General features: G+C 50.9%; 3 protein-coding genes across 3 annotated transcripts; 1 reads left to right on the forward strand and 2 right to left on the reverse strand.

The window, feature by feature from the left end:
• Positions 1-555: 555 nt before the first annotated feature.
• Positions 556-2043, reverse strand: PG994_006409 (serine protease; the record flags this gene model as incomplete). The annotated part of the gene is made up of 5 exons (XM_066857818.1): positions 556-585; positions 611-1363; positions 1411-1455; positions 1511-1825; positions 1966-2043. The coding sequence occupies 5 exons, from the start codon at positions 2041-2043 to the stop codon at positions 556-558; spliced, it is 1221 nt and encodes a 406-aa protein (XP_066717087.1).
• A 5258-nt stretch (positions 2044-7301) lies between these two features.
• On the forward strand, positions 7302-11312 carry PG994_006410 (uncharacterized protein; the record flags this gene model as incomplete). The annotated part of the gene is made up of 3 exons (XM_066857819.1): positions 7302-8719; positions 8785-9212; positions 9265-11312. The coding sequence occupies 3 exons, from the start codon at positions 7302-7304 to the stop codon at positions 11310-11312; spliced, it is 3894 nt and encodes a 1297-aa protein (XP_066717088.1).
• Positions 11313-11851: 539 nt separating this feature from the next.
• On the reverse strand, positions 11852-12181 carry PG994_006411 (mitochondrial 54S ribosomal protein bL33m; the record flags this gene model as incomplete). Its single annotated transcript, XM_066857820.1, has 3 exons — positions 11852-11898; positions 11982-12098; positions 12169-12181. The coding sequence occupies 3 exons, from the start codon at positions 12179-12181 to the stop codon at positions 11852-11854; spliced, it is 177 nt and encodes a 58-aa protein (XP_066717089.1).
• Positions 12182-12635: the final 454 nt, after the last annotated feature.

The raw sequence follows: 12635 nt of genomic DNA on the forward strand, positions 1-12635 counted from the left end.
GCTCGTATTTTCTGTGGTGATAGTTTATAGAGAGATTGAATCTCGTAGAGCGAGTCGCTCGCGTTCATGGCGTTCGTGGCACGGCATCCCAGAGGGGAAGGAGAGTGGGCTCTCTCATCTTGGCTTGCAGAAACGTCGTAGTATTGATCGCGATGCGGCGCGAAGATCACTTTTACTAACCGGTACACCGAGAAAGCTTAGCCGTTATATTTCTTTGCATATCTGTAATATTAAAAATATGGAAACCCACATCACGAAAGGGTGCCACCAACCCGACCATACGGTTCTTGTTTGACGTCATCGGCGACAAGCGAGACTCGCAGGTGGACTATTACTCTTTATCTACATGATGTATATATATATATGTATATGAAAAACACTGTGCAGTTGCACTCACGCTTTCATTTGTGGCCATCATCTCATTCTCTGAGCAAGGGGGTCTCTTCCAAGGTCCCTCCCCACCTTAGGAGTAGATAATATCCTCCGCGCCGAGTCTGATAAGAAGTAGAGGTAGGAGTAAAAGAATGAGAAGACGGCAATCTGGTTGTTGGAAGTTTAACCAGAGGGGTTGCCGTTGAAGGCGAGCTTGTTGACGGTGCCGGAGGGGGACACCGGACAGAGTGCCGCTGGTGGCGATGCTGGCGATGTAGCTGCAGAGCGCGGTGGGCGACCTGGGACCGAGGAGGGTCAACAGGTAGGCGCCGAGGCCAGCGATATGGGGGGTGGCCATGGAGGTGCCCGAGATGGTGTTGGTGGCCGAGGTGGAGCCGATCCAGGAAGACAGGATGCTGGAGCCGGGGGCGAAGATGTCGACGAGGCTGCCGTAGTTGGAGTAGCTGGCGACGGAGTCGGACGAGGTGGTGGCGCCGACGGTGCAGACGCTGGGCTCCGACGCGGGCGAGTAGTTGGCCGCGTTGGCGCCGTCGTTGCCGGCCGCGACGGCCAGGAACACACCCGAGCTGATGAGGCCGGCCGCGGCCTGGTTCAGGGTGGTCGACTTGCCGCCGCCGAGCGACATGTTGGCGACGGTGCCGTTGGGGCAGTTGCGGGTCTGCGCGTCCGAGGCGACGAAGTTGATGCCCGAGATGACGCCCGAGGTGGTGCCGGAGCCCTGGGCGTTGAGGACCTTGACGGCGTAGAGGCTGGTGCCCTTGGCGACGCCGTAGGTCGAGCCGCCGATGGTGCCGGCGACGTGGGTGCCGTGGCCGTTGCCGTCCGAGTTGCTCCGGTCGGCGTAGTTCTGCAGCCAGGTGGCGCGGCCGCCGAACTGGGAGTGGGCGGTGTAGATACCGGTGTCGATGACGTAGGCGCAAGTACCGGCGCCGGCGCTGCTGTCGTAGGTGTAGCTTGAGGTGCTGCGGCTCTTGTGCGAGATGCGAGCAATCCCCACGGCGGGTTGGACTGAGTTACGTAGGCCTTGAGGGAGACAATGGAGTCTTGCTCAATGTAGTCCACCTGTAAAAACAGTTAGGGGATTACTCATCATAACGGGGGCTAGAGTACTACTCACGTCGGGGTGGTTCTTCAAGGACTCGAGAGCGGCGTCGTCAAGCTTGGCGGCGAACCCCTTGAAGTTGTTGTGCCAGACGTGCTCGGCTTCACCTTCGAAGTTGTTCATGGCGCTGTTGATCGACATGCTGTCGGACTGGTCCTTGAACTTGACGATATACTGGCCGGAGATGAGCTTGGCCTCACGGGGTTGCAGCACGGCGGCAGGACCACCCTCTCGCTTGCCGAGGGTAGCCGGGGCGGCCAGAGCCAAGGGGAGAAGAGAGACAGGAGCGTAGCAGACTTCATGTTGATGGTGGTTCAAGAGAATATTTGACTAAGGCCGATGATTGGGTGGTGTGAGTCCAGTGAGTGAGTGACTTGGGACGAAAGGAGAAGAATTCTAGTCGAGGGCATCAAGACTATTTATCCATGCCCGGTTCCAACATCACAGATAGTCGAAGCATGGAGCAGTACCTGGCGACTATGCTGTGTTCGAGCCGCCTTCCTCTTCCGGAAGGCAGGGCCTACAAAGGGTGTTAGTCGAGTAGCCATGGTTATGGCTGCAAGATATGTGGTGCTCCATCCGGACGCGTCACGATGGCAGTATACCGCATATTCAGCGAAAAGGGACAAGCAGAAGTCGACAAAAGCTTTCGTCTCTTATCAAAATCCCAGTCCCGCCAAGTACGAGCCTCACATATGAGGCAGGACTACTGCCGTCATCTGCACTTAGGCTCAAGCGTATCCCCTATGGGTTGAAAGACTAGGACCGGCATGCCATTCGTTAACAAGTAGCTGCGCCAAGTATCGCTTGTCCAGATTTGTTAGGAGAGTGGCGTTGTATCCTTCCCTACACTATAGGTTAAGCGGGGCTACTATATGCGGTATGTGTGAGTGATGGAAAAATCGGGGGAGCCAGGCCCAAATACCCCGGTCAAGACGGCCGGGAGGGGTATAGCGGATCTAATTTTCTCTCCTCTCCATGGCGTGCTCACTGCGCTTCTCGGTGCTATCAGTGATGGATTGGTTCGAGGTTGGGTGCAATTTGGTCTGGTTGGTGAGCCAATACTCACTCTATAGGACATCGAAGGGTCGTCCAACAGTCGAGGCGTATTAGTCTCGCGCTGCTGCATCTGGCAAGTCAGTAAAATAGCTAATACATCGCTGGAGGCAGTGGTATCGTGACTCAAGCATACAGTAACGTGCATATGTCACAAACCTTGGGGTTTGGCATGGAGGCATTACGGCGGAGCACTACTCAAGCTGCCTGTGAAAGTTACATAGTGTAGAGGCGCCCAACTGTGTCTGAAGCCCTGGGAGGTTCTGCAGCACTGGGTACGGCGCGTTCCCGATAAAGTCGTCCTACCATACCAGCATCTTGTCACCTTCCTGGTGAACATGATGCGCATATTGAGTTATGATTCCCCAGCACATGCCAAGATCCAATATATATTGAGAAGCTTGTTCGATGCGCTCGTCTCATTGAGCTCAGGCTTGTCGCAATGGCGCTCGCGACATGATCTCTGCCTTCGCCTTCCTAAATGGGCAACATGTCCTCTGATGTGTCCGGCCAGGGGGGGTTCGCTCGTAATATCCGCCGATAGGCCATTGAGATAGGCTTGCCGTCCTGCTTACGAGGCCGCAGCCACGGGCGAATAGACGTTGGGCATTTTGGATCTGCCGAAGAGGCCTGTCCCAAGCGCAATAATCAATATATCAGGCGGGATCATTGACACGTCGAACCAATGCTGCTGTCGTGCCTATGGCAGCTGGTGTCATGACTCTCCTGATGATTGATAGCGCTCGCAGACTCCTCGCGGGCTGGTCTCCCCCACGGTCGGCCAGTGGTCCGCCCAGTAAATAGATGCAGATGTAACAAACTGATAAGAGAAGTAGCAGTACAGAAACACTGGAAGTGCTTGGTATGGTACATACTTGCTGTGCAATGGTGGGGAGATCCAGCACCCTGTAGACTTGGCATCAAGCTTAAAGCTGGAAGCATGGGCCACAGCCGCCGGCGTTATCCCCCTCCTGCCCACCACGGGCTCTCCCTAGCTCTGTCTGGGCTTAGTTCTCGGCAGCCAGAAGGGCGAGATCGTAGGTATCCTGACGGTTCTTCACCTCCACTAACCGGATCAGAGCTGCTTGACATGGCAGGCCCTTTCCGCTCTTGCATCAACAACTGGTTGGTTTTATCAACACCACCCTATTGGTGATGACGAACGGCCAGAGATAACGATTCTTCGCCGATCTTAAGGTAATTCTCCGTCGCATGTCGTACCTCACATGTCCACTGGCAGGGAAGGAAGGACATGCCGGGGTAAGCGCCCGGTTGCATTCGACGCACTGCAGTCGGCACCCATGCAACACCTATCAGCCTTTATCAATCGCAGCCCAATTCCGATCCGACTGTATGTATCTGTTCCTTTCTATCTCGGTCTACACCGGCATGGAGAGAGTGTGTTGCGATTAGGCGACTCGTCAATCCGGGACATAGTACTTGAGCTGAGCCAAACAAGTCGTGTTACATAGGTCTGCCACCAGCAATGGCAAATAACCTCAAAACTCAGCGTATTGCGGGCATCGCCTAATGGATGGATGTGTGTGGCGTTCTCTTTGTCTAAGCCGATATCATCAAAGTCCCTACATGTCATTCCATGTGCTGCCTAGAATTGGCATGTTCAGTGGGTAATAAAAATAGCAACATTGATCTTGATTCGGCCGATGTTGGGCCTGTCACTCTTCCCAGTCTCGCTGACATCCCGGATCAGCAGCAAGGGTTCATCTGAAGCCGTCTGCTGATTATCGGACCAGCAAAAGGTGTGTTTATTTGGCAACGATCATCGCGATCCCCGGCAACTAACACGACCTTTTATCCACTGGAGCACACAAGCCCAAGACCCTCTGCAACCTCTAGACGACAACCTGCTCTCACATTAGCCCTGATTTCAAAGCACTTTTCAAGACAATTCCACTCCCCCACAGTGCGGCTCGGACTGAAATAGGCAAGTAGCTAGGACGCCTCGAAGCTATACTTATGCAATGCTCCCCAAGATCACGTATCAACCCTAACGAATAGGAAGGTATAAGGAAGGAACAAGGCCGAGATGGCCAGCCAAGCTATGCTTCGAGGCCATCAAGGTCCAAGTTTCCGGCCTTCTCTGTTAGCTATCTATCTTATCACTGGGGCCGTTCATGTGTAAAGAAACCAGCTGTATCTATCAATGGTACTATCTCCAGGTGTTTTCCTACTATGTTGGTGTCACATAGCAACAATGCTATTGCCAGTGGCAACACAGCAGCCTTCACGCTTTGGCATTCCCAATACTCTTCCCTTTCGGCCGGGCTTCAAGACACAAATAAAAACCCTGGGTCGGTGGCATCACTGGCTCCCACAATGACATAGCCGCATTATACCCTCAATGGGAAGGTAGTGCTTGACTTGCATATGCATACAACGCCTCTACACGAAGACCTCTCGCATTCCGTCTTTCTCGGTTTCCAGAATCCTGTCGCTTTACATACAGCATCCTGATCCTGGTATCTTATACTCTTGACTAATGGCTGTTGATAAGTACGAGTCATGGTTAGACGGGTTCCAGTCACATGTTCGTAAGTCTCGCCGGATGCTACGCGCCTTGCCATCTTCTCTACCACGTTCCTTACTGAGACCTACTTATACCTACTACAACAACTCATGATGAGCCTCGGCGTATCTCCTGGGCCCGAGTGATGATAAGGAGTTGACAGCCAGCCAAGCCCTTCATTCCGCGGGGGCCGCGATGCATTTCTACTACGAAATAGAATATGGTGGCATTGTAACATGTCGTATCAGTGCTTTATCATGTATCCCGGTGTGAAAACATATGGCTTTACTAGGAGTCTAAGGCACTAGTATCCTGATAATTTCTGGCATATCTACTAGGTTTGGATTACTTAGTCGCTTTCAAGAACTTGTGTAGAGCCGGATTCTCAGATGTGAAAGACTGATGAGTTGATGGAATTTTGGCCTGTGACTCCCATCCCCAAATGAGGTTTCCGCATTGTTCGAAGCCTTAGAGTTACGAATAACGGACCGAAATATCAGCTAAGAAGGTCATGGGGAAGCAACTCTGGCGGCATTCTCAAGCCGTGTCAGATAGGTGTTCATCACAAATAGGACGGTTTCGGAAATGGCTAGTGCCATTAGATGTCGCGCCTAGTTCATCTCGGAATCTGAGACCATCGTGAACTATCAAGGCGCCATAACGTTAGGGTGGCAGAGGTAGGACGGGGAGTAGCAAGGAGCCACTGCGTCGACAAAGAGCGCCAGATTCGCTAGTCTCATCGACACGGACCGAACCTGATGCAGGAAGAGACTGACCCGGCTTACAGCTTCGTACCGAGCTTACCGAAAGCGTACGTCTATAGCCACTACTTATAGTGTGCCATCATGCTTGTATACGAATTCTCATGCCACGAGAGTGCCGAATTAGAGATGCTATCCAGGTGCTCTGGCTGTAGCTCAACGGTGTCTAAAGGGGCTTTCTAGGAAGAATGATCAGAAGACCAGAACATCTGAAGTCTACTATGAGTTACTGATTGATACCACGATAAAGTAATATCGTGTGCTGAGAGGTTATGATGTCCTGAGCAGCATTGGAAAGGATCTATCCTCAACTTGATTTGTTAAGACCTTGACGAGCATTGTACGCACTTGTAGCAAAGGAAACAACCCTTCCAAGTCTCTTAGATTACGCAGAACAGGGATGATGTAAGTTGCCCTGGGCGTCTGTTCGATATACTCAAACACCGGGAGCTGTCGTGTTGCTGTAGGTTGTTAATAATAATACCGATGATACTCTTTATTAAAGGTGCCTCGGGACTTGTGGTAGTGAATCCAATTGGTAGATAGATAAATATGGCCTGAATGGACTCAACCAATTCATGGATCTCATTATAGGCCAGGGAACCAAGTATAAGTAGCTAAATTACTCATGAACGAAGTAGGAGGTGCACATTAAAGGCATATAAGTTATATATCAAAGGTTGGCCCCCTTTCCACCTTTAGATATTCCGCACCACTCGCCCATGTAAACTAGTATCAGTTGCTTCTGCGCATCTCTATAGACGATGCCACTTAGTAGCGCGCCGGATTTGATTACAATCGAACTATAATGATCCTATTTACGTATATTTCATATTAACAGTTGGGCACCTGGGCATACGAGTCGGTCCCAATGGACCAGGAAAGGGGAACCCTATATCTTTGACACTCCCGTAATAGTCTTGCACAAGTCACTTACGATTACGATGCATTAAGAATCCGCATAATTTGATGTATCAAATCGAACCTTCCAGGAACTATTGATTTCAGGCCACAATGTGAAACTCTTTTGCGAAGCCTGGTCAGTTGACCCAAAGTCTATCTAGACTAGATTGTGATTTGAACGACGAAAGGGGAGGCACGACCTCGCATGGCACAAACGGGCTGACCTACCAAACGCCAAACGTCGAACGTCGCTTCCCATCTAAACAGCAAAGCAAACCATTTGCTTCCTTCCAGTTTCAATTAGGCAGCACTCTTCGTCGTGTTTCCTGTTTACCTCTCTCTTCCCCTCTCATATCACCGTCCTTCACAGGATGCGATAGCCACCCACAAAGGCATCAGTGACTACCATCTACCACAGCTGAATCCTGCACCTTGGTTTAAGAGATCGCCAGCCTTCTTTTCCAGTCTCCAACCCCATCCATAGCTGGACCGAAGTTACTCGGGTTCTTCGTTCTGAATTAGACTCCCGTAGTCCACTGCATGTTCTAAATGCGCTATCATGTCCCAACCCCTGCCGGATCATGAGGAGTGGACAGATCCGAGAGGAGCCGAGTCCCAAGAGTCATTCACGTACTCTACCAAACCGTACTCTCAACAGTTGCCGTGTCGCTCGGATTGGAACGAGCTCCAGTACATAAACGAAGAGCACAGTCAGCTCGAGAACGACAACAACCCGATGGACATGGGCTCTTTGGTGAAGCACCAGCTGGACCAACCACCTACCACAGAAGAGAATGCCAACACAACGCTTTCCAATGCAGGACTGGGTAATCTGATTCCGCATCCCCATCTTGGCGACCTTCAGCAAGAGGTGAACAATACATTTTCGTTTGCGCAACATGATCTTCGCAAGTCTTCTCAGGAACGCCGATCGGGTCAAGAGATGAGTTCCACCACGGCCATAGCTAGTGGAAGTGACCATTCGAATGCACAGATACCGACCCAACGCATCAGCATCCCACACCCAAAAGCTTCACCAGTCCGAACCCGTGCATCTTCCATCAAGAAGTTGTCCCCAGTGAAGGCCAGAGAGATCGTGCGACTTGCCCCGGCCTTCTCGAATACCCTACTCCAACGCGACGAGATTATAAACATCAGAGACCAGCAGGGTGATTTTCAGGAGCATCACCACATGTATCACCACCACGGCCCGAAAAATATCACATCGCCAGGAGGAATACATAGCGATGGGACTGAAGGACGAGACGAGGTGATACAATCAACTCACGAGGAAGAAGAGCCTCTGTCTCAAGGTGCCCATCCCTCAGCCGCTCTACAGCTCTCCATCACCAAGCAACACGAGAGGCAGAGAGAGTCGACCAACACCGGTAGTTCCTATGCTTTTGTTGAGAAACCATCCATAAGTCCGGAACGACCGGATGATGTGTTCACCGAGGTGCCTGTTTCTATTCCAGCCCCAGAAGGCTTGATAAAACAGTCTTTAAGCGAATCTGGAAGTACCAGTATCAACAATATAACCCCTACACGCCCTGAGGCAAAGACGAGACAGCCTCTTGGCACGGAGAAAAGCAACACGGGATTGCAAGTTCAAGCCTCTAGAACAACTCGACCCTCCCACAGTCGGCCTCTGGAACCTAGCAAACATGCCCACAATGCTGCGAATCCTCACCCAGGAAGACAACGCCCGGAAGTAACCAAGAATGAAGGACCAGGGGACCTTACATTTTCCCTCGCAAGACAAGAGAGGCCACGACCTCGGCAAGAACCAATTGATCGAGCACTTCGGCAACCATCCCAGGTGCAGTCTGGTCGAAGACACCCAGCGACACCGGCTATGACAAGACCAGTAAGAATTGAGCCTGCGCAGATTCAACCATGCAGACCTCTTTCTTCTAGTTCAAATGTTTCTAAACGCCGGGCCCCTCAGCCCAAGTCGCCCCAGCCAAACATTCTAGGGTAGGAGAAAGACTGAACAATGACTTCATGGGACTGACAACTCAATGGAACTCGTATTTCAACAGGCTCGATGAGTACCGAGATGGTGTGGAAAGCGAGCTGGCGGCGCTCCAAGAGCACATCGAGGTACAGAAGAAGGACATTGAAGGATACCGAGATGAGATACACACACAGTCTCAGGTCATTGATCGAACTGTAGCCGAGAGAGATGAATGGGCTGCACAAGCCGAACAGGAGAGAAAAATAGCAGAATCATCCACGTCAAAGGTGCAGAAACTACACGGAAAATGTCAAGAGTTCAAGAACCAGCTCAATGCAGCGACCGAAGAGCATCAGAGGCTTTACCGCCGTAATAGAGAGATGATTTTAGCTGCGCAAAAAGAACATGAATCGAGATCAGAAAGAATACAGCAAGAGAACGAGAAGATACGAGCTAATATCCAGGCGAGTGTGATTGAAGTCTCGAGAGAGGCTCACGAACAAATAGCCAAACGTATGTGTTTTAACCCGACATAGACCATGAAAAGATGCTGACAGTATAACAGTCAACGAGGAAACATCGACTCTTCGAGTCCAGCTGGACGAACGGCAAAAAGCCCTGTCCAATGAAAAGGACATTGCCGAAGGTCTGAGAAAGGAGCTCGACCAGGCCCGACTGCTGCTTAAGCAGAACGTTCAAACGCTTGCATCTCAGAATGACAAGATCTTGGAGACCTTGAAAGAGTGCACAAAGGATGAGTTTCATGAAAACTTGAGCGAGCAAACTCATAAGCTTGACACAGTTTTGAAGTCTGTTGAGGACGTCAGGGTATCAAATTACGGGACTATTACCGATCTGGTACAGTCATTGAAGAATGACTTCGTCAAGGACATGTCCAGTACAATCCGGGAAGAAATGACCTCGAAGCAGCCGGTCACGGAGGCAGACAAGGAGGTGCTAACTGCTGGCATTGGCTCAATCCAAGAGCTTTGCGACCACATTTACAACCAAGTAAGGGATGACCAGCACTCGCAACACATACAGTATATGTACCAAGAGTCGCAACACCATCTACAAACACTCGAGGAAAGATTGCAGGAGACCCTTGAGCAGTGGGAACAGGCCGAATCCTGGAACTTCGAATTTGGCCAGGCAAATGAAGAACTCCGAGCAGAACTTGTAGCACTTGGAGAGGAGAACAGGGGGCTACAAATCAATGCTGACGCCATCGAAGCTTTGAATGACGAGAACTGCTCTCTAATGGAGCAGATAGAAAAGCAGCAGGAACAAATCAGTGTCAGTTCGAATCTGGAGGACCAAGTGGCTTCTCTTGAGGCCACTATTTCAAGCCTACAGAACGAGGCCGAGGTTAGCCAATACCTCGAAGATCAAGTTGCTTGTCTAGAAGACCAGATCACTGAGAAGGACAAGATGATCAAAAACTCAGACAAGGTGTCAAAGCAACTTGAGGCGAGTTTGGAGAAGGCCGTTCAACGATCGAAAGGAACTGAGCAGCGCATCCAAGACGACCGACAGCAACTTCAAGAGCGTTTGCAATCCACCGAGAAGGAGCGGTCTCGACTTGAGAAGGACTTGGCAACTGCAAGAGAAAGAATTCAAGAGTTGTCATCGGCTCGTTCCGCAGAAGAAACTGAGATGCGAAACCTTCGCTACAAAATGGAGGTGCAAAACGTAACCATCGAGGAGTTCACAAAAGAGGTACAAACAACGCAACAGATCCAGGAGCAGCTGAAATCATCGCTCAAGGACTGGGTAAAAGACTACAAGGAGATCGAGCACATGAAAAAGCTCTTTGAGCAGATTGACTGGTCCCGTATGGATAATACAGGATCAGCTGCAGATTTCATGGAGGAACGCATTCGACGAGTTGTGGTGCAGTCGCCAATGCCGATGATAGGTGAAAAGGTCATAGAGCCTCCTCCATCAGTGGAGCAAGAGCGGGAGAGCAGAAGACAGGCAATACCTCCCAAATCGATCATGAGAGTAACGCGCGCAAGTGCCAGAAACACTGAAGCTCTAGATGACTCAGCCGGTTCTCAGCCGATGCCCGAGAAGCCCCTCGTTTCGAATCATAGCATGTACAACCGTCCGGTCCAGGGTGCAACCAACGATCATTTGGCTCATGAATCTTTGGCTGCTAGTCAAAAGCGAGCCAGATCAAGCTCTGTCCCCAGTGATACTGGCCGAGGAAACGATGTTGAGCATGCAAACAAACGAGGCAAATCAGTTGACCCGACAGGTACCCAATCTTCCAACGGTATCCGACCGAAATTCTCACAGTCCATGAATTATGAACCGCAGGATTCGGAAGATGAGATCACGGAGAAGGACATGTCAACGCGGACCTTTGGGGGCAACCTGCGAGGGGAGCCACTGCCGAAACGAACCTCCAGCTTAGTGACTTACGGTCGAGAAAACTCCGATCCATACAGTACAAGTCAATCTTCTATCGCTTCAAGCCAAACCATGTCTCAGGGATCGCTTGGTAGTCAGCTGTCTAGTGCCCTACCTCGTATGGAGGGATCTTCGCAGGGCCAGGGCCAGAGTCAGCAACGAACACTGCCCTTCAAGCACCGGTTTTCGAAGTCATAGTCGAATGCCTGGGAACTCTTGAGGTCCGAGTGGGACATGGAAAGTGCTTCCGCGGTTTGCTGCTGTTAGGTTGAGAGGTTGTTTTTGTTCTCGAGTGCGCTGTTGTCCGCCCTCCTGGCCACAGTGATTCCATTGAACGAGCGTTGTCCAATTAAGCAATTCTTTTCAAGGAGGACTACTCATTTTTCGCATGTTGCTGTTATTGTTGCTGGAGATGGAGAGGACACAAAGATGGGTGGCATCTATTGGGATGGATGGTAGTGTAGTATGTTGCAAGTGACGAGAGTGTTCATGTAGCTAAGAAGCCGAGCTCCCAAACCAAAACGCCTAGTTCGTTGCCTATGCTGATGATGTTTGATCTCTCAGGCTTTCTAATGGTACACACTTATACAGTAATGTACAAGTTGCCAGCGACTGTTGGCCAGATCGTGTTTGGCCCTCTCGGATTCCATCTTGGTCTCCATCCCGGCAAGCCCGTTAGAGCATTTCTCATTCCATACGTATGGCCATCGCTTCCGTTTTATTGTAGGCGTGTAAGATCATTTGCCTTTTCGTTTTTGCTCGAGGAAAAGAACCTTTTTCCGTACTAAAGGGACAGCGACGTTAGCCAGCAGCAACGTTGACCGACAGACCATACAACCAGGGCCGGATTGAAGGGATGGATCGTACCGATTGGGTCGTATTTAAGCATGCTCATCGGCCGTGCCACTCGTGGTCGCGTGAATGAGTAGAAAAATCCGGTCATGGCCATGGACAAGAGGCGCACGTTGATCATGCGAGCCTTGGCTGTGCGGTTGGTCGCAGAGTCAGCAGTGATCAATACTTGCAGTTCGGGTCCAGAAGGGTGGGCACGTACGTTTCTTAGCCATGATGGGCGATGTCTTCAGTCAATTGGACCGAACCGAGGTATGCGACAATGTTCGAAGGTTCGGTTGTCGCTTCGAAATGGCCATGGAATTTTGGTGGAGCTCATCTAAAGATGTGGCTTGAGGGCAAGTGTGACTGACATAACACTTTCAAGCCACACCTCAACAGCCAACAGCTGTCGTGGCTTGGCGGGACAGCTCGCGCGACCGCCCACTCAGGGTCCTCCTGTCTAGTTGTACTTGAAACAAAGTGTGGCTCCCTAACAGCCCCTGCGTTGTTAGCAGTTGAAGGTAATCGATGGAGCTCTTGGTTCGCGAAAAACATCTGGCCATTTCCGCCGAACAACACATACTGACAACGGAGCCTCAACAGCGGGCTGTTGAATATTTTGTCTCTGTACTGAGCCCTATTGGTTGAAATCCAGTTCTTGCATTATTGGAGTTGTTGATGCAATTT

The sequence above is a fragment of the Apiospora phragmitis genome (genome assembly GCF_038363925.1).
Source record: "Apiospora phragmitis strain CBS 135458 chromosome Unknown utg000006l:1.0-5683423.0:1.0-5690449.0, whole genome shotgun sequence".
Lineage (NCBI taxonomy): Eukaryota > Fungi > Ascomycota > Sordariomycetes > Amphisphaeriales > Apiosporaceae > Apiospora > Apiospora phragmitis.